The sequence below is a fragment of the Microchirus variegatus genome, assembly GCF_963457635.1.
Source record: "Microchirus variegatus genome assembly, chromosome: 7".
NCBI lineage: Eukaryota > Metazoa > Chordata > Actinopteri > Pleuronectiformes > Soleidae > Microchirus > Microchirus variegatus.
In genome coordinates this window covers 15831679-15857024 of record NC_139808.1, presented here as the reverse complement: position 1 = coordinate 15857024, position 25346 = coordinate 15831679, and the positions used below count along the sequence as shown (strand labels likewise).

The 25346-nt window shown below is 40.4% G+C and overlaps 1 protein-coding gene across 1 annotated transcript in view; it reads right to left on the bottom strand.

The window, feature by feature from the left end:
* LOC310929584 (receptor-type tyrosine-protein phosphatase gamma-like) overlaps nt 1-25346 on the bottom strand; it is a gene marked incomplete at its 5' end in the record, with an annotated part of 392250 nt that overhangs the window by 13926 nt on the left and 352978 nt on the right. Inside the window, 7 exons of the mRNA XM_083892388.1 lie at nt 575-671; nt 4845-4936; nt 7592-7683; nt 11577-11724; nt 15545-16232; nt 18362-18411; nt 19287-19395. Of these exons, the coding sequence (XP_083748514.1) occupies nt 575-671; nt 4845-4936; nt 7592-7683; nt 11577-11724; nt 15545-16232; nt 18362-18411; nt 19287-19395 (1276 nt within the window). The remainder of the gene's footprint in view (nt 1-574; nt 672-4844; nt 4937-7591; nt 7684-11576; nt 11725-15544; nt 16233-18361; nt 18412-19286; nt 19396-25346) is intronic.

The window sequence follows — 25346 nt, the reverse complement described above, 5'->3', positions numbered from 1 at the left end:
AAATCCATGTTTCCTAGGAAGTTTTAATTAAGTTTCCTTTCAGGTGGCCAAGGGTAATTGATTATTATACACATGCGCACACACACACACACACGCACGCACACACACACATATGTATTGGTGATTGTGTGTGTACTGAATTACTTTCATCCCTATCCAGACAGTAATGGAGCTATTGAACAGACCAGTGAATAAATCAGGCTGCTGGAATATAATTCATTGTGTTTTCTAAACAAAATCTGAAGGTTAAGCTTTTCAATCATAAAAGTATAAATGAAAAGTTGTGTTACAGTAGATTAACAATAGGCTTTCAGGGTTTTAACCCTCCTCTCTCTCTCTCTCTCTCTCTCTCTCTCTCTCTCTCTGTGTGTATGTGTGTGTGTGTGTGTGCGTGCATTGGATAATCTAGTATTTCCAGGAGGTTTTGTATTTTTTGAAATGTGCTGCATGTTTCTCTGCATGTCTTCATACACATCAGACCAGTTTGTCCACATCCACTGAAGCCCATGAATCAGTGGGTAGATGTTTGTATTACATAAAGGGCATATTACCACATCAAAGTGTGTGTACTCACAGGCCATGATGTTGATATATCTGTTCTTGTGCTTGTTGTCTGGGTGGTTGGAGTGCTCTGATGTGATTTTCATATCAGCAGTGCACCGTTGAACCGCCTGCAGTGAGAGAGAGAGAGAGAGAGAGGCAGAGAGAGAGAGAGAGAGACACACACATGATAGTGTCATCATGTGGTCTTTCGGTCTTCATTGCTTGCGTGACATAATGGATAATTTTGTTGACCTGAGGGCATAGAGCAGCATGCTGGGAAATAACAGCTACAGTGAAATTAGAAATGAGAACCAGGTTTAGCAGACAGTTTAAAGTTGATTTACTGCCAAGCAAACAGCTGTTGAGTGTGAGCTTCCCAACTGGGAAGTCAGGCTCTGGATTATCAACACATAAGACTGAAGGATCGAGTACTTGGATATACTACAGACAATACATCACAGGCAATTGATCTATGACAGCAAGGGAAGCTCTGCTTTCTATAAAATGTCGTAAAATAAATGGTCAAACATATACTGTTGTAATTACATTTCAGACTTAAGAGTGGACTAGAATGCGATCAACTATCTGGCTAGTTTGTTCAGAATTGGCTCTAATGGTTTATCTATTTTTTTTTCCGTACATTTCCACAGCAGCACGGCACATTAAAACCAGTTGAAGCACAGCTTCAATGTATCTTCTTTGAAACAGCACAGAATAGATTTGTTCACTGTGGTGAACTTCCAGGGAAGCTCAGCTTCTGGAAGCTTCACTTTTTGATTGACAGCGTTGTAGAAACACACAACAAACTAGAGCCTTTTCTGTCTCTTCTGAAGTCTAGAAACACACAGCTGCTGGTTTGTTTGTTATTTGCTCTGGGATATAGCCCATTTCTGTTTGCACATATTATACACTATAAATTAAAACCCTATTATAACAAGTCCTTGTTTCAGTTTTACATACTTATCGCACTTCATTGTTGTACTTTGTTTGTTCGTTTGTTCATCAGAATTTATGAATAAATAACTGGGCCTGAAATTAGCTTCCCGTTTCAAAGATCTGCGACTGCCACTGATATACTATTTATTTCAAACTTTCAATTAACCTTTGCATAACTGCAGTACAATAACGACGCAAATCCTTTTACATGAACACAAACATATGCACAGCATTTTTTTTTAAATTAATGACAATTACTGAAGCTTTAATGTAAAACTGAAAATTCCAAAACACTTTTGTGTTTTTTTTCATGACCCACCTGCAGTACACACACATTATTATTAATAAAGATGTGAATGTGCTGATAGGTGTGACAAATATTTATACTGCATTTTATCCTGCATTCTGTCTACACGCTTACTGTTACTGTCAGTTCACTGTTCAGTCTAGTTCAACCTGTTCAGGCTGATTCCAACTTCCACAACCCCTATTTCTGTCTATTCCCCTCTTTTGCATCATCCTTAGTAAAAACAGGCATTTATTCTTCATACCTTGTGCTCATACAAGAACATTCCTTGCATGACACATTGGATAATTCTGCTGACCTGAGAGCATAGAGTATCATGCTCATGGAAATAACAGCTACAGTAAAATCAGAAATCAGAACTAACTCTGGGATTAGCAGCCTGTTCAATGTTGATTTAGTGCCAAGCAAACAGCTGTTGACTGTGAGCTCAGAATGGCCAACCGAGAAGGCAGGATCTGGATTTGGCTCCTACCCAACAATCTTATTTCCTCTGGAGTTTTTTATTTTACTGCCATCAAACATGGATTCATTGTACTGATTTGGATGGCAAAAAAGATCCAACTTGACACACACATGGAGAACCATGTACAATGAGTACTAGCATTGATTTTTGCATGCACATAATATGATCATAATGGGATGCCAGGTTAGCTCTTCTAGGGCATGGTGCATATCGACAAATCAGGGGCATTACGTAAGTAAGGAAGCCGCCATTACTGTGGCATCCCTCCGCATGAGATAATGTAAGATCCTCTAAGAATATACACAGTAACACTTTATTTCAATTGGTCCTCGTAATGAGCTTTAATTAACAAGTAATAACTTGTAAGACCGTATAAGATGCGTAAGAGCATCAGTGAGTCCATGTTAGCGTTAATAAGCAATGACGTTCATAAAGTTGTGATGTACCAGAAGGAAGAACGTGTTCATCTCAAAAAAACAACATTTCCTCATTGCACGTTGATGGTTGCGATACAGAATGCTGCCCAACCCTGTGTCTACAAAAGTCTATTTCAGAATGCATATCTGATAAACACCACCTGTGCACACACACTAAAAGGTCATGTGCGTGCCACACATGACCCAGCGCAGACATGACACATGTGGGTTGATATCTACAAAGATATTTCATTCTTGGCATCCGTTTGTCATCCGTCTGCATCTATGATGTATTGTGCATTTACGCTCACAATGATTCAAGTCTGTCTCGTTCCAAAAGCAATTTTCAGTTTCTATTAAGCCCAAAACTGGGTCACAAGGATGTTGGTTTTTTTTTCGATAATATTGGCTCTGTTTTTCCCATTAAGTAACTAATTCAAGGGGTCTTGCTCAGCCCACTCACTTTTTTAAGAAGAGTGTGGTGAAGGATGTACAAAAGAATATAAAAAAAGAGGGCTGGAGTAAAAGCAGAAAACAAAGCAATGAGTGAGAGTGAAAAGAAAGAGGAACAACATTCTGAGCAGAGGGAGCTTAGGCTGGTGCAATGGAGCATGCAAACGAAATTACCTATCACTGAAATTTCCTCTCGTTTCACTGCAATAACCATAATCACTCAGTATGCAGCCTTTTGTCTTCATTATCTCTTACCACCAGCGCTTTCAATATTTATTTTACATGGACGTGTATTTAGACAGCAGAGAGCCCATATCTTCTTCCTCAGCAAGACTAAATACACGTGGGAAACACTCCTGCAAATGACTAAATGGTATCTTTTAGTGAGCTGCTACATTTGGGTTTATGAGAGTGCATACTCATGTACTGTGGATAATGTACTAGTCAGAGCTTTGGAAGTACAACGGGAACAAGCACAGTGACTACATCAGAACTGACACAATGAACTGTGGAAATATGCTACTCGTGTACTTATCAGTAAAAAAAAAAGAATGTGAACTGAGAGTGAGCAACTTCATGTGAACATTTCCAGAATGTACTGAAGAACTAATGTAGCCTGAAACAGATGAGAGCATGAGGTGGACTGCTTATTCACGATACTGACTATAATGTGGTCTTTGGGAATATAAAATCCTCTCAGCTTTGCAAGTACGTTTCAGCTCAACATCTACACACCCCGTATGTATCGACCACAACTTAAAGGGATATGTAAGTGAGGTTGTACGACGCTCTTACAGAGAGCTGACTGTGCTCTGCTCGCAGAGAAGCAGCAGAGCAAGTGCCTGTGTCTAAGGTTTCTATCTAATCTAATCTAATCTTATCTAATCTAATCCAATCTGTGTGCTCAGCGAAAACATAGCAGCAACCCGAGGACAACAGACACAACAGATTTTAGCCTCTCAGTAAAAGGCTCACCACATAAAATCAACATGACACCATCTTAGGAATTATGATCAGCAATTCCACTTCCGCTATCAAACAGCCTTTTCTGACAGGTAACTGTGATCCGCTCACTCCAATTCACCAAAGTCAGAAATTTTTGCTTTCCAGGACAGGGAGTTCACAGCCTTGAGTGGGAAAATAATTTTTCCCATTTTACAAAATAATTTTCCCTCCTTTTTTTCTCTGAGCTAAAGTAAACCTGCCGCCTTTCAATGACTGCTGTGGGTGTGTTAGAAATGTAGCAAACCTATTCATAACACAGTGTGGACTTAAGCTGGTGTGGTGTTCATAAGGTGGGCCTTTTGTTAAGTGCCAAAAATAATTTTTTCCTGTTGTCCCCACATGCTGACAGGTTTCAGTGAATTTGTACCCACCCACACCGGACAGCACAAGGAGTGCCTCATACAACCCCACTTCAAAACATTTTTGAAGTGGGGTTGTATGAGACACTCCTGAACTGGCCTTTCTACTGTGCTGCCTGCTTAAAGCATTGGACAGCAGAGCGAGTCAGAGAAGAACAGACAGAGTACATGGCATATATATAAGAGCTGAACAAGTTCCCTCAGGAGAAGATTATGACAACAAACGCAGGCGAAAGTGAGTGAACGCTTCACTTCAGAATAATCAGGTGGACACAAACAACATCCAAAACAAAAATTACTTTTCAACAAATAAGCAGCCGTCATAACTTGTTTATGATGTCCCTATGTGCATTAAAACTTACCTCAAATTCTTCAGAGAATCCATGTTGGTTATTTGAGTAGAGTTCAGAGACATGTTTAATGAAGTGTCTGACTGGAATGGCCTCCATGTCATCTGAAAGAGATGAGTATTAAGTTAGCCATTTATTTAGTTTATATTAACTGTTATATTAATTAAGTATCACATTTATTGAATAGTCAATTAGTGGTTCAGTTGTTATAGCCCTATACACTCATGGAACAGTCTGAGTAGAGAGAGAGTAAATACGTTCTCTTCATTTCATTCATTCTTCATCATTCAGTTAAATAACGTGAGCTCAGTAGTGTTTTTGTTCCACTGCATTACCACAACGAGGAAAACAATTCATATTATACAGCAGAGCTTATTTTTGCTGTTGTTGTTGTTGCTGTTAGAGTGTTTCCTTGCTTGTGAAAGCTCTTAGTGTGATGGCACCAGCACAGAACAGGAGTGAACATTTCTTCAGATGGTGAACACTTGTAAACAAGCGGCTGCAAAGTGGTAGTTGTTCCTTCCTGTCGCTGAACTTGGCCCAGTGCAAAAGATGCAAAAAACATTACACAGCAGCTAAAATGCTCTCACAGCTTCATACACTTTAGTCCTCATCAAATATTTACGAGAGTGCGCATTGGCTCGCTCTCACCCGACGTCTTGTGCGATGAACAGTTAGAGATACAAATATGTCAAAAAATGATTTCTGTGCCAGTAACAGCAGAATGCTGAATGTTACACAGAGAGGTCTGCATAGAACAATTAGCTGCATGGATAACTGATCCAATCTCTTTTTTATTTCTTGGACATAATGATATATGACAATCACAGACAATGCACTCCCTGTACATCCCAGCATGTTGTCCTGAAATCACACCAGGATATGAGTAAACCTCACATGCAATGACAGATTACCACATGGGCAAAGAGGGCATGTGTCCCAGGATCCTGGAGCCCTTAAGATTCATTATTGGGGTATATCATTTCCCTGTGTAGCTAAACATATCACTGATACTTCCTGTATCCACTGGTGAGGAAAAACAGTCCTTACCAGAGAGTAAAGTTAAACTTTGATGACTTTTCAGAAGAAGGCTGTTGCATGAAGGCTATCCCATGTCTCTCACCATTGCACTAAATGTACAAAATATGTATGCGCTCGTGTGTGTGTGTGTGTGTTTAGTGGCGCAAGCTCTGTCATAAGTAGCTGCAGCTTTTACTGTAAATCCAGCAGATGCTCTTAAAGAGGATTTTGCAATGTGCTCTTTGTCAGATCTTTCTGAGAGTTAACCTGCTGACATATGGTCAGTGAGCACATCCCAACATGTCTGCTATGCTGAACTCTGATGTCCTCACAGTGTGGCTCTGAGTAAATACCTGGATTTGTATCAAACAGCAAACATGTCCTGCCACAGCGTTGATGTTGAAGCCAATAAAACAGTTCTATGAGCCTGCATCTGCGGGGAGGTGTGTGTGTGTGTGTTTTCTGTGTGACACTCTTTTTGTCATGGTGAATTCTGCCATGGTGGACTTGCTGTGAAAGGAGGCCTTTGGACTCTGCCAAGACCCATTGGAAAGAGGCTCCAAAAGCTTTCAAGTGTTCTGATGGATTTAGAGCGAGGACGTGAACCGGAGCAGGGTGATCCATGCCCCGTGAACATTACAAGTGTGTGTTTGTGTGTGCATGTTTTGAGTTTTCAAAAATCTGTTAAAAGATAATGTACATTTTTGCATGTTCCCATCCACTGTTATGTGTAATTCAGGAGTTAGTTCAATGAGATAAGCCGAAACAATTAAGGTCTGGTTTACCACAGAAAAGAGATAGAGAATAAAGAGCACAAAAGCTGCTGATACGTCACATTTCTTTGCAGTAATATTTTCTTCTTACACGTTAGCTTTCCATTCAGTTTTTTTTTTTTTTTTTTTTTTAATGTGCAAATCATAGAAAAAGAAACAAAAGAAAATAGGTCCATCCTTTTCTATCCTAAAGACTTGAACTTAACTTAAACTTTGTCAGTACAAAGCGTGTCAAACAATATTTTGTTAATGCTTCAGCAAATTTTTTTTATCTCATTTCCATGGTAAACACATCTGCCAGCTGGCTCTTTTAGTAACACGTGCACTATACAACGTATACTTTTTGCAGCTTTATCCTTTGTATCCATAATGTACTACTTTTTGATGGATTTGATGAAATCAGGTGAAATCAGTTAATTGAAGAGACTGCGATTTTAAACATATGTCTACACATAAGATACCAGAAGTGAGAGCAACATAGAGAATATGTAAAGAAGATGGTGACAATCACAAGGTCGCACCTAGCAAAACATAATGCTGTCTAGGACATAGGCGGTGAGTGCCATGCAACACTTTAATCTACACTTATCGACACCACATGTGCCGTATGTGGGTGTGTCCACTCGTGTCCAGACTCAGTGATATTGTGGCTCCTAATCCAGACCGTTTGGTCAATGGAAGATGACACAGTGTAGGTGAATATTCAACCAGACTCAGACCTTCGACCTCTGCTGTAAGAATAGCTCTGACCTTCAACCCCAAGAGTGTATGACCACCTAACTAATACTGTGTAGAAACATCACACCGTAACACACAGTGCACAGTTGGAATTGAAGTGGCACTGCTTCATATTTTCATGCAGAAAGGTCCGTGTCCTACTTCAGGGTTCATCCACACCAGAGTTTATGAAGAGTGAAATAAATACACCCTCAAAATGTATCTAGCAAACATGCGAATCATTCTTACCTGGGATGGGCACGACTGGGGTTGTCTCACTGGACACCACCCTTGGAGAATTGCTGTCTTCCACATAGAAATGGGCTGTTTGGAAACAACGCCTGAAATAAACAGAGACAGAGAGATTACACCAGTAGTCATGATTTCTCTTGAGTCCAGTTTGGTACCCTTTGTTTTGGGTAGTTACATCACAGTGGTTGACAGATAACTGTCACTTCCAGGCAACAATTGGATTTGGAATTAAAAACATGGAAGTGTGACTTCCGTTTCTTTTCTTTTAAATGATTATAATTAGAATGAGTTTTATGTGCACACACACCAATTACACACTGGCAGTGAACACACCAGACATAAACCGGGAGCAGGAGCAGTGAGCAGCACTTATCTGTGCCCAGGGATCTACCTTGCTCAGGGGCACCCCACTTCCACTTGGCCACGGGCTGCCATGTCAGCTAACAACAGTATTCACTGCGCCGTGGCTATTAACACAGCAGATGCAGCTATCACCATCGGGCCTACACACACTGTAATGGAAATGCTACCCAGATCAGTGTTTTTATCATTCCAAACCATACCACTATGAGTTCAACTGTACCATATTGCTTGGCTGGAAACACAGCTTTGGTGAAGCAACAGCGTTCTGATTTTAAAATAGTTAAATAGCAACCTTACTGACTCACTGATCCACACCTTTGTAATCACATAATGTGTGTGTGTGTCATTGTAGAACTCAACAAATGTCCTTCCCTCTCAGCTACACAGATGGCAGAAATGGACTTTGAACCACCGCCTCCCATCTCTCTCTCTCTCTCACACACACACACACACACATCGCAAGTGCGTTTGAAGTCACATTTACAATATGTAGAAGCTGTCTTACACAGGGACATTGTGCCGCAGTAGGTGTCCTGTCATATTTTTAGTCGGACAGTCCAGGGTGTGATGTTTTGCATCAAACAGCGTAGAAATGGAGATAAGCACCAGGCATTTAGAAAGGAGCTGGTAATTTTATGGTACATTTACACGCAATTACAAATGTACCATATTTCCTTATTTTTTTCATTTCCATATTTCTGCAGCAGACCAAACAGACAAACCATTGAAACTTACTACACTAACAAGAAAGAAAAACATTATCTTTGGTATGTGAAGGCCACCGTAGTTCCCTGACACGCTTCTTAAAGGGAAGGGTGAGTGGAGGAGTTCTACGTAGGTTACCGTCTGCAGTCTCCCCACAAGATGTCACTTATTCTTACACACTGGACCTTTAAATAGCCTTCATTAGCTAACTTGACACTGTAATACACCTTTTAAACCCACCACTTACATGTTAGTAGATTGACATGGACCAAACTATATACAAACGCTTGCATTAATAAATAATAGTTTAGTTCTCGTCATATATTTATATATAATTAAATCATTTAAATAAATTACTCATTTTGATTTGTCCATCCGGGCTCGTGTAGAAACATGGCAGTGGAAAACGGTGGCCCCAAGGCCCCATACAAACATACTTATGGGTTGCACATTCAACTTCTGCCTCTAAATATTCAAATCCTACAATGTGAATGCTGTGCTGCCAATAGAGGCAACAAACCACATACCTGTCATCTGTCAATGGTTAAGTGTCAATGATTTGAGAGCAATCATAAACTATTTAGCATTAACGCATCAAGCCTGAAAGAACAATGACTGAATGGTAGGCTTCCACATACATTGAATAAAAAAACTACAAGAGAGAACAGCATTGAACAGCTATCACCTGCTATTACTGTATACATGAAGTCCTCCAAAAAGAATCAATCAGTCAATCAAAAGAGCTGCAAAGAAGGAAATAAAATGTGACAGCAGTGATTTCATGATTTACCAACAATAAAGAAGAATTACCAAGTCATTTTGTGCCTTCATGATCATTTCAAAAACAAAAACACTGATGCACTGCAACACCTGTCAAAACTAAGGATTCCATTCAAGAACTATACAAGTGAATGTGTTGATAATGTGTGCTACCACCTACCCCTGTTTGCCTTGTCCTTATGTATTACTACAACTGCCAGTGACAACAACAATGACGGAGTGTGTCATCCAGACTCCCCCTACCTGTATTTGATACAGATCAGAGAACAGAGAGCATTCATCCTGAGTGACCAAGCCGTAGACAGAGCAGACGGCCTGCCACATGCTGCTGCTGAGCTCAACTGAGAGCAGTGCATAGGGAAGGAGGGAGGGCTGTCCTAACCAGGCATGAAGGGGGTTGGGCCCTCTCAGTGACACACACACCCACACACACACATACAGAGAGAGAGAGAGGATAACCCTTACCTTAACCCTTACCTTAATGTAACCCTTAATTTATTTAACCATACCCACAACTGACCAAAAAAAGCAATTGTCCTTCTAATCGGGACACAGCTTTTGTCGCTGCTTGGACATGCCGTTCTCAATTAATTGGTCTTTAGTCTAAATTTTGTTCCCAAAGGTAGCAGAAGACAAACATGCATGCACACATGCACTGCACATACACACGTGTGTTCCAGTCACACTTCCTGGTGTGAGTTAGCTCTGGTGTCATGGTGCATTCAAATCACATGGGACAAAGCTGTCAAAGATACAAACTTCACAAAAGTGTGATGACCCTGGTCATATTTTTGACACTCAACATCCAGATCCTCTTGTAGTAGACTTGTAGTTCTGATTTACTTAATGTTTTTTTATTCGAGTCAAACATTTCTATAGATTTTTCCAACAACTACAAACTTTTCCCTCATCAGGTCTATGTAATACTATTAAATTGTTGTAATAACATCTAGGTGTTTCAATGTGACCCCACTGTCCTACATTAGTATCCCTGAGTATCTATCTATTCAGCAGTTGAAGTCCTGCCTCTTCCACACATTGTATACTGTGAATATCACTGAGTGTTATGAAAGTCATATATTTCCCTCGAAGTCTTGAATGCAGCACGGCAATAGTTTGGGAAAATGTGGGCGGTCCCAAGTGCAGCCAGTAAGACAGCAGTGGGGGAGGAGTCTGTCGAAAACATGGGGTTGTGACCTGAGCTTTGCTCCACAATAGGATTGAATACCCAACCACTTGCCCTGCACCTGTTGCTGGGCTGCGTTAGTGTGTATGTGTGGAAGAGGGTGAGATTATGCACAGTATCCGCACATAACAGTAATTTCAATAAAGCTCCCTGAAAGCAAACTGGATATGGATCATTTTCAAAAAGCAAAAAAAAAAATATTCTGAATTGCTTACAAACACGTTCTGTCCGTCTTCACATGCTGCCAGTGATCAAGTTAGTGTTCGGGATTTCAATAAAGGGTCATACTGTTGTTATCCAACTAAATTTATCCAGTTACCACTAGTTTAATCATTTGCCACAAAACAAGTATCAGGGTTTAGGAATCATGTGAGAATATAAATCCACTTTGAGCAACAGCGAATAATTGTGAACTACTTGGTTGACCTCAAAACACTTCACTTGTGTGAATCAACAAATACGTGTGTGATGTGTGTGTGTGTGTGTGTCCTTAGACAGACCTGATGACCAATTTGTGTGACCCACCATCTCGTGACACCACCATTACTACTGCCAAGTCACAGTGACTCACAGCCTGCTCCCACCTGTTCGCAATAACAGCCACATGTCGAGCTGTGGCTTCTGGTTACTGACTGAAGTCTTTTCATCAGTCGTATTGTCAAGTTTTAAATAACACCAATATCAGTGCATGCAGCTGGTATCAAACTGATTCCTCATTACTGGTATATGCATTAGTGTCCTGAGTCCAAAAATGTTTTTTCTTGCAAAGCAATTAAACTGTTGTATAAACAACATCTGTTTATATCTTGTATAAACTTGATGACGATGCACAACTCGTGTTTGACCAGAAATAAGTGCGAGTATAACACATTACAAACATGAAATACTGTTTCCACCACCAAGGCTTCCACCCAGGCTTTCACCAAAGTGCTGCCGTCATGTCCCTACCTCCAGTAGACGACCATAGCCAACAGGAGGACGAGGCAGACGAAGGTTAGAGCTGAGACCACCACCAAAGGGGCCAGCCACTCAATGCGGCCCAGGCCTGACACTGCCCTTGTCTGGCTTGTCAGATTGGCTGCCATAGTGGGACAGTCTGTAAAAAAAAAGGATAAAGACATGGAAATGAATGAGGGAAATCATTTTTAATCCACCAGTTCTCTCTCATTGAGGAATCAAGTTTATTGAAATTACAATCGAAGATAAAAAAAAAAGATGTTTTATTGAAAATAAAGACCTTGGTGAAGTTTTCCAATATCTGTCTTTGGATGTTTTATTCTTTAAAACACAAGACTGGTCATTAAACTTCATCTAAATGAACAACAGAGGCCGTGTCAGCAAAACACAAACCATCAAATAAAGTGAACACAAACAAGTGAATCGCACAGAATGCCAAGTCAGCTTCCATTTAACTTATTCCCCTGCACTGAGCTCTGCATGCTACAGCGCAGCCACACAACTGAATCAAAAGAACACAACACACAGTTGTTAACTCTCAATTGCTTTTTGCTCACTTACAAACCACCGGTAACTTCACCACCTACCCAGTTCAGCTGCTGCAGCCTCGACAGTGCAGGGTTTGTCGCTGGCTGCCATGGCCTTCAATCTGTAGCTTTGCTTTGCCTGAAGCCGACCATTATAAGCAAGCGGGCCCCTGCACTGCACCACAGCTGGCTCGCAACCCCACTAACACTGACTGCATCTCCTCCCTCATATCCACACACACACACACACACACACACACACACACACACACATAGATAGCACAGTGCAGAGAGAGAAAACCAGAGATGCTGTCAGCCCCTTTACCCTCTGCTTTTGTCTTATAAATACGGTGGTCTGCCAAAATAAATAAAAAATTAACCCTTGGCAGCAGCATCACACACAAACACAAGTAACGATGAATTACAGTTGAATCTGGCCTCCAAGCCTCATCTCCTTTCGCCGTGACTGAAAGTAGGCCAGCACTCAGATCAGAGCAAGACAGGGAGGAGAGACAGAGACAGAGCGGAAGAGGAGGTGGTAGAGGAGTGTGTGTGTGTGTGTGTGTGTGTGTGTGAGAGAGAGGGGGGGGGGTTGTGTTGCGCTGCTGGGCAAAACAAAAAATAGGATAGCATTAAAGAGGGGATGGATAGAGGTACAAGAATAAAATTGAGAGCAAAATGTGTAATTAGCAGAGCAAGGGAAGCAGAAGCAGTAGAGAAATTACAAGACAGAAAGAGATTTGTCTTCATGTTTCCGATATAGTGTCCTCTCTACCGTCAGCATTGCTGAGATGGACTGAGTATCTTACACAAGTTCACTGTCTAAGATATGTGTTTACATGTTAAGGCACTGTTGCTCTGGATTGATTTCATCAAGCACGACCAATGTGACTATAATGTCCAACTGTGGACCTCATATCTTCCTCTACAAGTTCGAAGTAAGAATGTTTACATGACATTAGAAAAAAAAAAACAATTCTATGTCCCAAAGGATCTTGTACACGTATCTGCTTAGTAGAACAGCCAACAGAGCTCCGGTAGCTGACATCACGCAATCCTGTAACGCAACACTCATTTTGACAGAAAGCTGCACTGTTCAAATGGAGATATATAACCAGCAGTGGTAAAATGCAAGGCAACTTATATTTTCACAGGCTGCATTTATTAAAAATGAAGATGGTGGATAGCTGTTGAACCCTGGGTGTGAAATCACTCTGGGACAAGAAATTGGGGGGGCATTTTACCAGTTGGATCATAAAACATGCTCAAAGTGAGCATAGAGGAGCAATGCGAACCCACAGGCAACGGATTCCACTAGTGAGTACAGAATCCAACATTAACTGCCTTTGTGTTGTGTATCTTACCTTTATTAAGTGTCCTCCAGAGAAGGATGAGTAAAGGTTTATCAGAAAGCTGAAGATGTTGTGTTACTTCAGCTCTGGAATAATGTTCGCTCCAGCTGTTTCCATATTGCTTATGTCCATGGATTTAAAGTGCTCAGTGAACTCTGATGACTTAAAACCATTACTTAGAAGCTTTACCTGCCACAATTACAGTTTAAACAAAATGAGTCACGTAATCTCTCTCTCTGCCCTGTGATTGGTCAGTTTCTCATGTCATGGGCCAGGTTTCCTCAAAGCTGTAAACGGAGCAAAGTCTAGTTCTTTCCCAGATTACTTGATTTACATTATGCTAAAAAGTGATTATTGAATTATTGACAATAACACTAAAATCGTCTTTAACTCTTAACAACTACATCGCCAGTTTTTACTATTTGTAGGGCGTCAACGTACTATTTTGCATTACAATGTATATTCTTGATATTCTTAAGCCCACACAACAGGTTCAAAAAGATTTATGTTAAGGAAGTGAAATAACCTGTATGCAGAGTGGGGGCAGTGGAACAGCCAAGAGGAGCACACATTCTTTCTGTGGTGTAATGTAGTTTTGAGGCTGTGAACAGAACCCTCGGAAGCCACAGAATTTTTGCTATTGGCGGAAAATCCGGCATACTATAGCTTTAACTAAAAGACAAACTCAGTACAGTATAACCCACGCAAAACCTCAATTACAATATGGCTTAGCTTCAAAATGTTCACTCCTTCCGGGGGAAGTTTGATTTAGCTCTCTAAATCAAATAGTTAGTTTGCAAAGACTTTGAAATTGTGAACTTGAGACCTGTTGTGGTGCAAAAATGAATCTGTCCATGAAAGAAACATAAACCCCAGTCTGAAACTCGATGCAGCATCCGCACTTGTTAAGATGATCCAGTGGCAAACCCACACAGAAACACAGCCTCGACCTTTAAGTGACCTAATGTGCTAGCACCACAGCATACTTATTAAGTACGTATGCGAGGTATGTAAGGATATCTTGGAGCATATCAGTATAGATGGTAGTGTATGTATCTCAGAGCAGGTGCAGACTGTCTGATGAGGCCTGAGTTACGGTCAGCCATGTCTGGGGGGGGGGGGGGGGGGGGGGGGGGAGAGTGAGAGCAGCCCAGCAAGTTCATGGCCTCACACACTGCTGGGGATTGTGGTCACTCACTTGCAAGTGCGATAATGAAACTCAGGCAGATGCTTTTGCTTGTGAGTCTTCGTTATATGCACCAGGGATAATGATCTACAGTATGTCTGCCCTGGCACAGACAGTGTGAACCTTCCTGTGTTGTTGTGCTCATGAAGTATCAACACCTTCAGTTGCTGGACTGTAGATGGGTCAGAATTACTTTATGTTAAACATTTTTATTTAAAATCTAATGTTTTGAGGTCAATAAAAAAATAATATAAATACAATCTGCATTAAATGTCTTTGAGTTAACAAACATACATTCATGGGGCAATCTGTGTACCTTGAAAGTATATATAATAGTAATAGTTCAGACTTTCTGGTTTGAGTTTGCTTGTTCTCTTCATGTATCCGTGGTTTTCCCGGGGTATTCAGTTTCAGGACATGCAGACTGAGATAAGTTACATTTCAGGACTTGCTTTAGACAAAAATGAAGTGCCATCTTGATTGATAGAAGTGGGCATGGCTTATTAAATTGTGTTTTCTGAATTTATCAGAGATCTGAGACATAACGACATACAGTAAGATGACACCCTCTGTAAAGCAAGGCTCTTCCCTAAAGTGCTTATAAAAGGCGACGAAAACCAACCAGCGATTATTCACTCACAAACTTAGGGGAAGTATTTTTTACTTATGCCAATAAACTCATGTGTTCTGCCATGAACATGAAGATACACTTGGGATTCCACAGAATAATTGAAGATATGGCGAAAAAAAAAAAAAAAAAAATCAACCCAAGCCAGAATGTTTTTGTTAACAAGTGATGACCTTAGTCAAAGAAAGGTAAAGTTGATTATTCCACTCCACAAAAAAGTCATAGCAGATGTTTGAATGAGTGTTTAAGCACATTAACTGACTCACCTGAATGGATGGAGAAAGGCCTGTGCTTCTTGGTTTTCAGTGTTGGCTCTGTAGTAGGAGTGTACACCTCTGGTTGGTCGTCTACAGCAGGTGTCATTTGACTTGGATCTGGTTCAGTTTGTTTTTTCTCCTTCGCGGTGGAGTCTGGTGTCTCACTGGGCGGCTCATTCACCACTGTTCTATCGTCCTTGTTCTCTGCTTTGCCTTTTCGACCTGATCTTTTCCTTCTTTTCTTCTTGTCTTCCTCCTCTTCCTCCTCTTCTTCTCCCTTGTCCTCTCCTTCCCTCTCTGCATCCTCTCCTTGACTCCTGCTGTTCTCCTGGTCCTCAGCACAAGTCTCACTGTGGTCATTGGCCGCAGCATTTTGGACAGCATTAGCAGAGGTGGCGGTGTTTTTTGCGGGTTGTGTGGGCTCTGCAGTTTGCCGGTTAGAGGTGGGACAATTGCTTGGTGCTCTGCTCGGCCAAACTGAGCTGGGGAATGAGGAGATGACGCCACCACTGAAGCCCAGTCCTGCCAGTAAAGTGCTGGTCACCAATGATGCCACTGTGGCCTGACTACCACTCGAGGATGGGCCAATGCCTGTCGCCATGGAAACAAAAGAGAACGGGATGCCCGAGGAAGTCCAGGTAGACGAGCCAGAGGAAATGGGTGCCATGTCAGCAGAGGAGGCTGGAGAGACAGTCGGCTAAAAACAGAACAAGTTATCGATTAATAATTTGATATATACGTTTGTTTATTTCTTATTTTTGAACATATTGATACATTAAATTGTTTCCTATGATTTTAGTTTACAGAGAAGCTGCAGAAGTTTAGAAAATATCAGCTGAGGACGTGGACATAAATGTATGTTGGGGATAGATGTTAAATAATGTGGCCACAATGGTTTCTACACTGGAATTTGGTTTATAACATCGGATTAAAAAACACATTTAGTACACGTTTGTTTCTTGACACAGGACGGATAGTAAGGCATTAGGATATGACACAATCCTTTTAAATCAAACAAATCAGTTTTTACTTTTAGATGCATTATGGCATGTGGGCAAGGAGTAAAACAATTCCAGAAAGTCCAAAATAGCCTGATCTAATGCCAATGTATTTCTACTCTTAAAATATGTTGTGTAGTCTTTTGCCAAGGCAAAGAAAGATAATAGCATCAGTACTAAATGAAGCAAAAATAAATCAGCCATAATACTAAGGGCCTGATTTACTAAGATTCCAAATAGAGAGCGCTAAATTGTTTGCGCGAACAGAGAGACTGCGGCTGTTACCGGATTACGTTTTGCGGGTGAACTACTAAGATTGCGGCCGCAATTGACTACAGGCGCAGAAGTGGTTAAGACCGCCCTATTTATATGAGGATTTTGCGCTAGTCAAGGGTTGTCAACATGGAGAAAGAGCAGACTCAACGTATGGAAGAAAATTTGTGCCATTATCCAAATTAAAATGCATTAACAGAAATGCTTTTTCATTTTCAAAATGGAGCTGCATTTTGTGACTCATAAATAAAATTAATTGTCGGAGATTCACCCACGTTTTTAGGATTGTTAAAGTAGTTTTAACTGATCTACAGTTGTGTAGATTGCAGGGCGAACATGAAAACGAAAACGCATTTCTCTGTTTGCTTAGTCTTTTAATTAAGGCACAGAATAAGCAGTCTAGAAGTAGAAAATCAAAATTAAATGAAAAATTAAATGAAAAAGCATTTCTGTTGATGCATTTTAATTTTCAAATTTGACATTTCAAATTGGATTTTGTTACATTTTTGCTGGAGGATGTTTTGAAAATTAAATCTTAAATGTCATTTTCTTTATCATTTTAATTAAGTCACAGAATGAGCAGTCTTGAATTTGAAAATGAAAATTGCATTTTGAAATATTGTTTATTCATTTTATTTATGAGTCACAAAATTATGAATTGATCTGACGTCAGAGGCGACGGGACAACCGATATAGATGATATATCAATAGCTGATTCAGATAGTTACATTAAATAGTGATTGTTGTGATTATTTATTGCATTTAAATGTGCCTGTAATGTGCCCCGTTCCTCCGGTCTTAACCGGGGAACATAGGTACGACCCCTCACAAACTGCAGACCAAGGTAAGCCCATACCAGTACAAACACACATTTCTCCTATGGATATCTATATTTAATTTATTCAGATATACCAAATAAGAAATGAATGTGCGTCATCTGTGAACGTGAAGTTCAACATGCTCTGGAAAAGCGTAATTTCCTGATTTACAAATATAAAATAACTATAAATAACCTGAGCCAGTTAAGACCTGCCTTTCAAACGTGCTAAATATAGACGCAAAAATAAACACCGCAATCAGTTTCAGGTTTGATAAATCACTTTGCGCGTGCTAAAATAACATATTAACATTTTCTCCTCCCATCACACGCAAAATTGCGTGTAAACGCCCCACATTGCATATGCATTAAGGCAAGAACGCTAAATGGGTTGCGAGTGCTATTTTGCCCGTCTGTGGGACGCACTCCTCGTTGCGCCCTGTTAGTAGCATCAGCATCAACGCAAATCTGCGTGTACAATACAGTTTTCACACGTCTTTGCACGCGCAAAGCTTTAGTAAATCAGGCCCTATGTCTTTTGTGGGCAGGTTTAAGTGTCCTCATTTAAGCATTTGCAGGATAGTGTCGGAAAAGTTAAAACAGGAACCACTGGAAAAACTTCACATCTCACTGAAAGGTTCCTGTCCAAACAATGAAGAAGGATTCAAACAGACACTGCTCTCTGCTGGACAAAAAGCAAAAAGACAGTGGCAGTCATGCATCTTCCCTCCAGCTTACCATTCCAGTTTTAACAATCCTTGTGCCCTCGAAGATCCTGGTGGTGTTTGCTAATATAGAAAAAAGAAAGAAGAAAAGAGCTGAGACAATGAGGCAGAGCTTCACTTGAAGGCCTGTTTCTAAGACACTCATGTAAGAACATTCATCACAGCATCCCTTTATTCAAACTCAAGGTTGTGAATACCACAAAGCCAATAAAAAGAATGTACTTAAATTAAATACATCTCACTGTATTTTCCTTTCCTCTGTAGTTTTTATTTCTTCTTTTGCCTGCAGCTACTGATATAAGAGACTGTGATATTGTTATAAAAGGAATCCTAACTGTCACAATATAGATCTATACAATAAAAGACAATGCGCAGGGGAGAGTTGAAAGAGAGGGAGCTGTTTGAAAGAAATACTAAAGCTCATATTGACAGCGATAAATACCTTTAAGACATGACATGGAGACGTAATGTGACTTCACGTTTGTGTGTGTGTATGTGTGTGTTCCTGTACTTGTGGCATACTGAGGACCAGTGAGGGTTTTTGACCAACAAAGTGAGGTCCTTTTAACGAAGTGAGGACATTTTGGCCGGTCCTCACTTAGTGTTCATTCGAATCACTTCCTTAGGTTTTAAACATGCTATACTCTGTTTTTAACAGAGGTCCTCAATTTGGTACAAAAACCCGTTTTCCAGCCCTGCTGTTTCACACACCTTTTGCTCTGGGGCTCCACCTGCAGACATGTTAATGGTACTGCATCCAGTAGTTCTTTATAGATACATAGTAGATGTTTGTAATTGTGTTGCTTTATAAAGTGGAAAATGCTGGTCCTCACTTTGTCAGCACTTTTACCTGGTCCTCAATATGCAGCAAGTACAAGTGTGTGTGTGTGTGTGTGTGTGTGTGTGTGTGTGTGTGTGTGTGTGTGTGTGTGTGTTACCTCTGAAGAGCATGCTCTGGCTGAAGTCACTGCGCATGTCATTGGTACAGATGGCCTGGACTCGAAACAGGTACAGTACATCAGGGGAGACAGGAGAAATGATAGCCTCCTGAATAAACACACACAGAAACACAAACACAGAAATAAAGAGTTCGTAATATGAGAGGCTGCATAGATTAAAACAGGATTGCTAGAGAAAAAAAAACGATTGTTAAGCTGTGGTGCGTGACATTTATATATAAACAAAATGTCTATTAGATTCAAACCATTGTCAGATAAGTTCACACAATGCTGATTGAGCTTCAGACGACTCTATTTGTGTTTCTCAGTAAAGCAGTGGTTGTATCGAGAGTGTGCTTGGTGACATTTCCTGCGTTTCACACAGGAAGTGTTTGGATTACACTGCGCTAGTCAAGTGAGACGGCTGCAAACAGGTTGGAGTATGAATTCTACTACTCAAAAAATAGTCATTAGAAGGGATAAACACTTCTTGCTCCCGTGCTGCCGCTGTATAGGCACAAACTCTCCCTCAGTCAGGTCTGACAGGTTTGCTTTACAGAGCCTGTTTTCAGATGAAGGACGGAACATACAAATAATGTTATGATTATAAGATATACGATATGCACAGTATTGACTCTAATAACTTAATTAGAAATTATTATTATTATGATTTATTTTTAATGCATGGGAACAAACATAAACCCAGGATAGGCAAAAATAAGCCTCGGCTTCAGCCTATTCCTTTTTCGGTTACAGAGTTTCTTTATAATTTTGTTGTGAGCAAATGTTGACTGTAAGTCTGTGGTAATATTTGCCGATTAATTGCATATCATTTAAAAATTTTATATTGTAACCGAAATAAAACTATTCATTCATTCATTCATTCATTCATTCATAAACCAAAACAGACCTATATTAGCCTGCATCTAACTTTTCAAAATAACATTCAAATGAAATGTACATGTGTAAACTGAATTGGATTCAAAATCAAATCCTTGGTTGCACTGTTGGGTAAAATTCCAAATTCAAATTCATAACTGGTGGTCTGACGGAACCCCAAGACGGGGGATGGAGTAAAGATTTTATCCATTTCTAAATGTCCTTCAAAACAGCCCACGATGTGTTAAATATTAATCGAAATGTAATCGCAGCACACCAATAGAGAGAGAGTCTTGGGATTAAATTGTGAATTAAGTGTTGGAGCCTGGCGCTTAAGAAAAGTTTGTTGCATTCCTGATGAAGATACCGGCAAGGTGAACTCCTTATCTCTACACAATAACACATGTATTTCTATACAGCCTTAATTCCAGTCAATTAACTTCACATCATTTCGTGGACACCGACAAGAGATATTGTACGAACTGATCTTTCGCCAAACCTCTCGTACAAGCTGTTTATTTCCTTATTTCAAAAAGGTCACTTCAAAATCGTACTTTTCCTGACAAACACACAGAGAGCTTCGAGGTCAGCTTTCGCTGGCTCAGATAAACTCACATGTCACAGTTTGGCTCTTCACTTAAAAGAGAAAACATTGTGTTTGTACACTGGAGGAGATGGCAATGCCCGTCCCTGCTGAAAGCTGCTCATTATTGTATTAGCACCACAAGACGCCTCCTCAACCGAAAATAACAGCGCCATCTGATCTAATGGCTCAGCATGGGTGGTGACAGCCTGTCCTCCTCAGCTCACCTACACAAACTCACCATCACTCAGTTAAACAGAAAATAGCTGAGCCAGCACTGGCATCCCTGCCAAATTACATACGCACTCTCATAAAGCATCCTCTGCTTGTGTAAAACCTCACTGCTGAACGTTCCAACTGAGTTAATAGAAAGATCCGGGCCACTTAGGAGCAGCTGAATAATGAGAACATCATGCGCACGCAGTCCTCACTGCTATCCATCTCCATCAAATAAAGGGGATGACAATATGAGATTAATCTTACAACTTGTAAGAGATCAATTCCAGGAGCCTTGTTTTAATGGAATATTAGATTCACTGAATTGGAGAGAAACTTCATGCACTGTTTTATCATCGCTAATCAGAATCACTCTCAGTTCAGCGATGTGTGGACCGCGGAGGCTGCATAACCACTATATGGCTCACTGACCGCAAGTAACACTTTTAAAGCTCCACTGTGGAAGAATTTGTGACATCTACAGTGAAACTGCAGATTTTTTTTTTTACAAATGCAATACTCCTCCTCTCACACCTCAAGCATGTCAGGGAACTGTGGTGACCAGAGAGGATGTTGTGCTTCTGCTTCAAAACGCACACACTGGCTGATTTGGCCATTAAGGCTGCAGTAGAAACATGAAGCTGACAAAATTGCTCGATAAAGACCCTTGCCTAAAAAACCCCCAAACATTTTTAAGGCTTATTGAAAGGTTACAAAATCCAAACGAGCTTTAATTGTGATTGTACACTTACACAAACATGCTTGTGGTCGTATATTCAATTGCTACCAATAAAAGCATCTAAATGTTCCACAATAGACCTTTTATGGCATGTTTTAACTGTTAGCCATTCAATTAAAATGAAGCCTGGTACTTTCATTTGAAAGTGTGACTTTAGGATGTTTTGTCATTGTTGGCTGCTATTTTCTCCTTTGCAAACATTCATCTCCTGGGCTGGGAAAGAAACACCCGAAACACCCAGAGATCAAAAGGACACACGTAGGCTGCATTTGGAGGAGCCTTGGAAATAGGACGGTTGACGTGCTGTGATGCAATCGGCCCTTAGATGCAGCCTCTAAATTGTCAGATCACATGTTGCCTTTGCACATTTTTGCAAACCAGATACGTATGAGCTAATTTACAACATGATAGTGTTTTAACTGCTTGTGGAGCTTTTGAGAAAACGAGGGAGATGATGATGAGGCTATGAATGTGGTTAGTTTTAGGCACAGTAAGTAACCCCGTGATTAGGTTTAGGAACAAGAAGCACCTGGGGTAGCTCATTCTCCAGACATTGTCTGCAGTCTGTTCACATTAAGCATAATGGGAGACAGAATTATCCAGAGCTATACTTGCTGTGTATGGCCTCTGACATAATTTAGAGATTTGACTGAGGAGCTGGCAAGGAGAAGTTTCCACACTGTCTTCTGTGGAAATGTGTGTAATAACATGTCATGTAGCACTGTGTGTGTGAGCATTTCAGTGCATATCTGAAAGTAGCATTTACCCCCTTATGCAATTGGCTGTATTCTATTTATAACCCCCACACCTCTACTGTCAAACTCACATCAGTTAGGCACTGTTAGGAAGCCGTTTCCTTCATTCGTTTCCCCTCTTCCTTTACAAGTGATATTAGCTATAAAGTAGACCATATTTTATTACAAGGCTGCTGTACATTAACTGCGACAACGGCGAACAGGTGTGTGGAATTTGGGGATCCTAAAGCCACGTGCTGTAAGTCCCTGTTGTGCTGTTGTGACCTAGATAGATGCACTGGGGGAAACTCGGGAATAAGAGCATCAGAATCACAGGGCTGAGAGAGAGAGAGAGAAAGGGAGAGAGAGGAGAGAGAGAGAGAGAGAGAGAGAGAGAGAGAGAGAGAGAGAGAGAGAGAGAGAGAGAGAGAGAGAGAGAGAGAGAGAGAGAGAGAGTTGTTGCAAAAGGGAACCGGAGGAGAAAGAGTTAAAGTTGCTCTGGTAAATGAAGAAAGGATAAAACACTTCCCTCCTCCCTCCACCTCTCATCATGGCAGATTCCCAGCTGTAATGGTGGATGGATCCTGCATGTTTCCACAAGCAGGGGGCACTCTTATCCCTTTTTTTTTAATGGGAAGGGTGCAGTTTTCCCACACTGCCACTGGCCCAAGGTCATGCTTTTTGCACAGGCTGGCAGCCCTGCATCCCCTCCAGCTTAACATTAGTATTCTGCGAGTCAAACAGCAGACCACAATGTAAGGGAATGAAGCCTCCTGTCTGCTCCATAGCCTCCTCTCATTGCTCATTTTGGCCCCTGATGAGACCATTTGTAATGAAAGTGATGGAGGATATTGCCCACTATCTCTCCCTCTCTCTGTGTATTTTAAAAGCTTTCTTCCCTTGCTCAAATGAATAACTGCATTATTAAATCCTTATAACTTACACATTTCCTCATTATAAGAAGTGATTTGCCAGCTACATGTGTCTAAGAAATTAGGTTTTGATTATTTAATCAGAGCTGATTTTTTTATGGATCAAAACAATCTTGTAACAAAACTAGTCATTTGATTTATCACTGCTCTCACAGTCACACTTTTGATGATGTAAAAGCCTCCGTTTTTCAGCAATATCACACACACACACACCCACACGTGTGTCTGTTAGTCCATTATGATCATGAGACTGTAATTCACAATCACCGCAAATAAAGTTGACTTCAATTCAAAGCAATTTTACCGCCTATAACGAGAAATTCCTCCAGACACATGGAAACATGCTACACCATTAAAATATGTTCATATCATGTATAGGCTGTTATCGCAGCGATATGTTCCAATCACAGTCCATTAATCAAGTTAAGCACACATCATGTCTGCAATTCTGGCTGGTGGCTTTTCAGCTTGTCATGTGTCTGCAGCGAAAGGAGAAAAATGAGCGGAAATTATCGTGTGGATCACTTTGTGGAGTATACGTAAGCACAACTGTGACCAGTGCTAAGGGATTAGGAGACATTTTTAGTTATATTTTAGATCTGTTAGGCTGGTTCATTTTTTTTGGCTGTGTGTTTGCATGAATGGACTGTATGGTTGTATAATTGTAAAAATATAGGTATTATGTAAGTTATCAGCTTCATATTAGGGCTTCATAAGGTGGCTGCTCATACTACAATTGAAACATGCTAATGTTACCTTACCTTACCTTAACCCTATTTGTATTCATGTTTAATAAGTCAGTTTTAAATTTACCACATTTGTTAAAGGGATACTTCATGTTTTTTGAGATGTGGATGTTTGAGATATTGACTTAAATTAGTGTAAACATTAGGAAAAACAAGCCAATTGAGGAAAGGATCACCAAATAAAAAGAACAGGTACAAAGCTATTTTTAGAATATGTCTACCACTTTACTTTGCTAATAGACAACTTTCCCCAACTGAAAACTGCAGTTTGTGTCATTCTGCAAACTGGTCACTGTTCCTCACACCAAACCCCATGCAGAAAATCTGCTTTTGAGATGTCACAGAAAGAGTGTGATGCTGCTTTGTTTGTGGCTCTTAGGTAAATTGGAACAAATATCCCAAGAAAAGAGACTTCGCCTTCTACTTAAATCACCATAATAGTTACTCAAGAATTGATTTGTAATGGACATTCTTTCACACTGAAAAGTTACACACTACAGCTTTAATTGGGCATAGATTTCATTAGGTGAGTCTTTTTTTTTTTTTTATCTGTTGTTCTTTGATCTTGTGTTCCACTCACCCACCACACACAGTGTTTCACTATAAAATACCTCTGGTGGTTTAAGAAATATAAACCTGTCATTGTGTGAAAACTTTACCACCGGAAAACCTCTGAGAGAGCTGAGTCTTTACAGTTCTACCTTAATGTGATGGGTGCACTGAGAGACTTGTTGCTGCTATCATTTATTCAGTTCACGTTGGTCATCAAGCACAAACTACACCTTAGGAAACGAGGAAGTCGGCCGTCTTGTCAATGAGATGACAAGCGCGTGTCGCTGCTCTATCTGAGCGAGGAAACAGAAGGAGGGAGTTTTGCACTTAAAAAAACCACAAAATATTTCTATTTGATGTGTCAAACTCAGACTGTGGAAGCATCACATTAGTGTTGCTGAACGCCGCCTGTAGCTCTGCTCTATATGGAGATGAGGATTGATTACAGCTGTAGGGTTTCTCATTTTGATGAGAGACATTATAGATCCGTAAACCCGAGTGTATGAGGCCATTGTGGACAATCTTTCCATTTAGGCACAGGGCAGTTTAATGTTCCACATTTGCTAGATTTCAAGAAAAAGGAAACGATATACACTTACTTGTTAATTGTAATATTTAATATGTTATGTCTAATATTCTCTACCTTCTTGTAGAGCTGCATACATTTTAGTTGATTTCA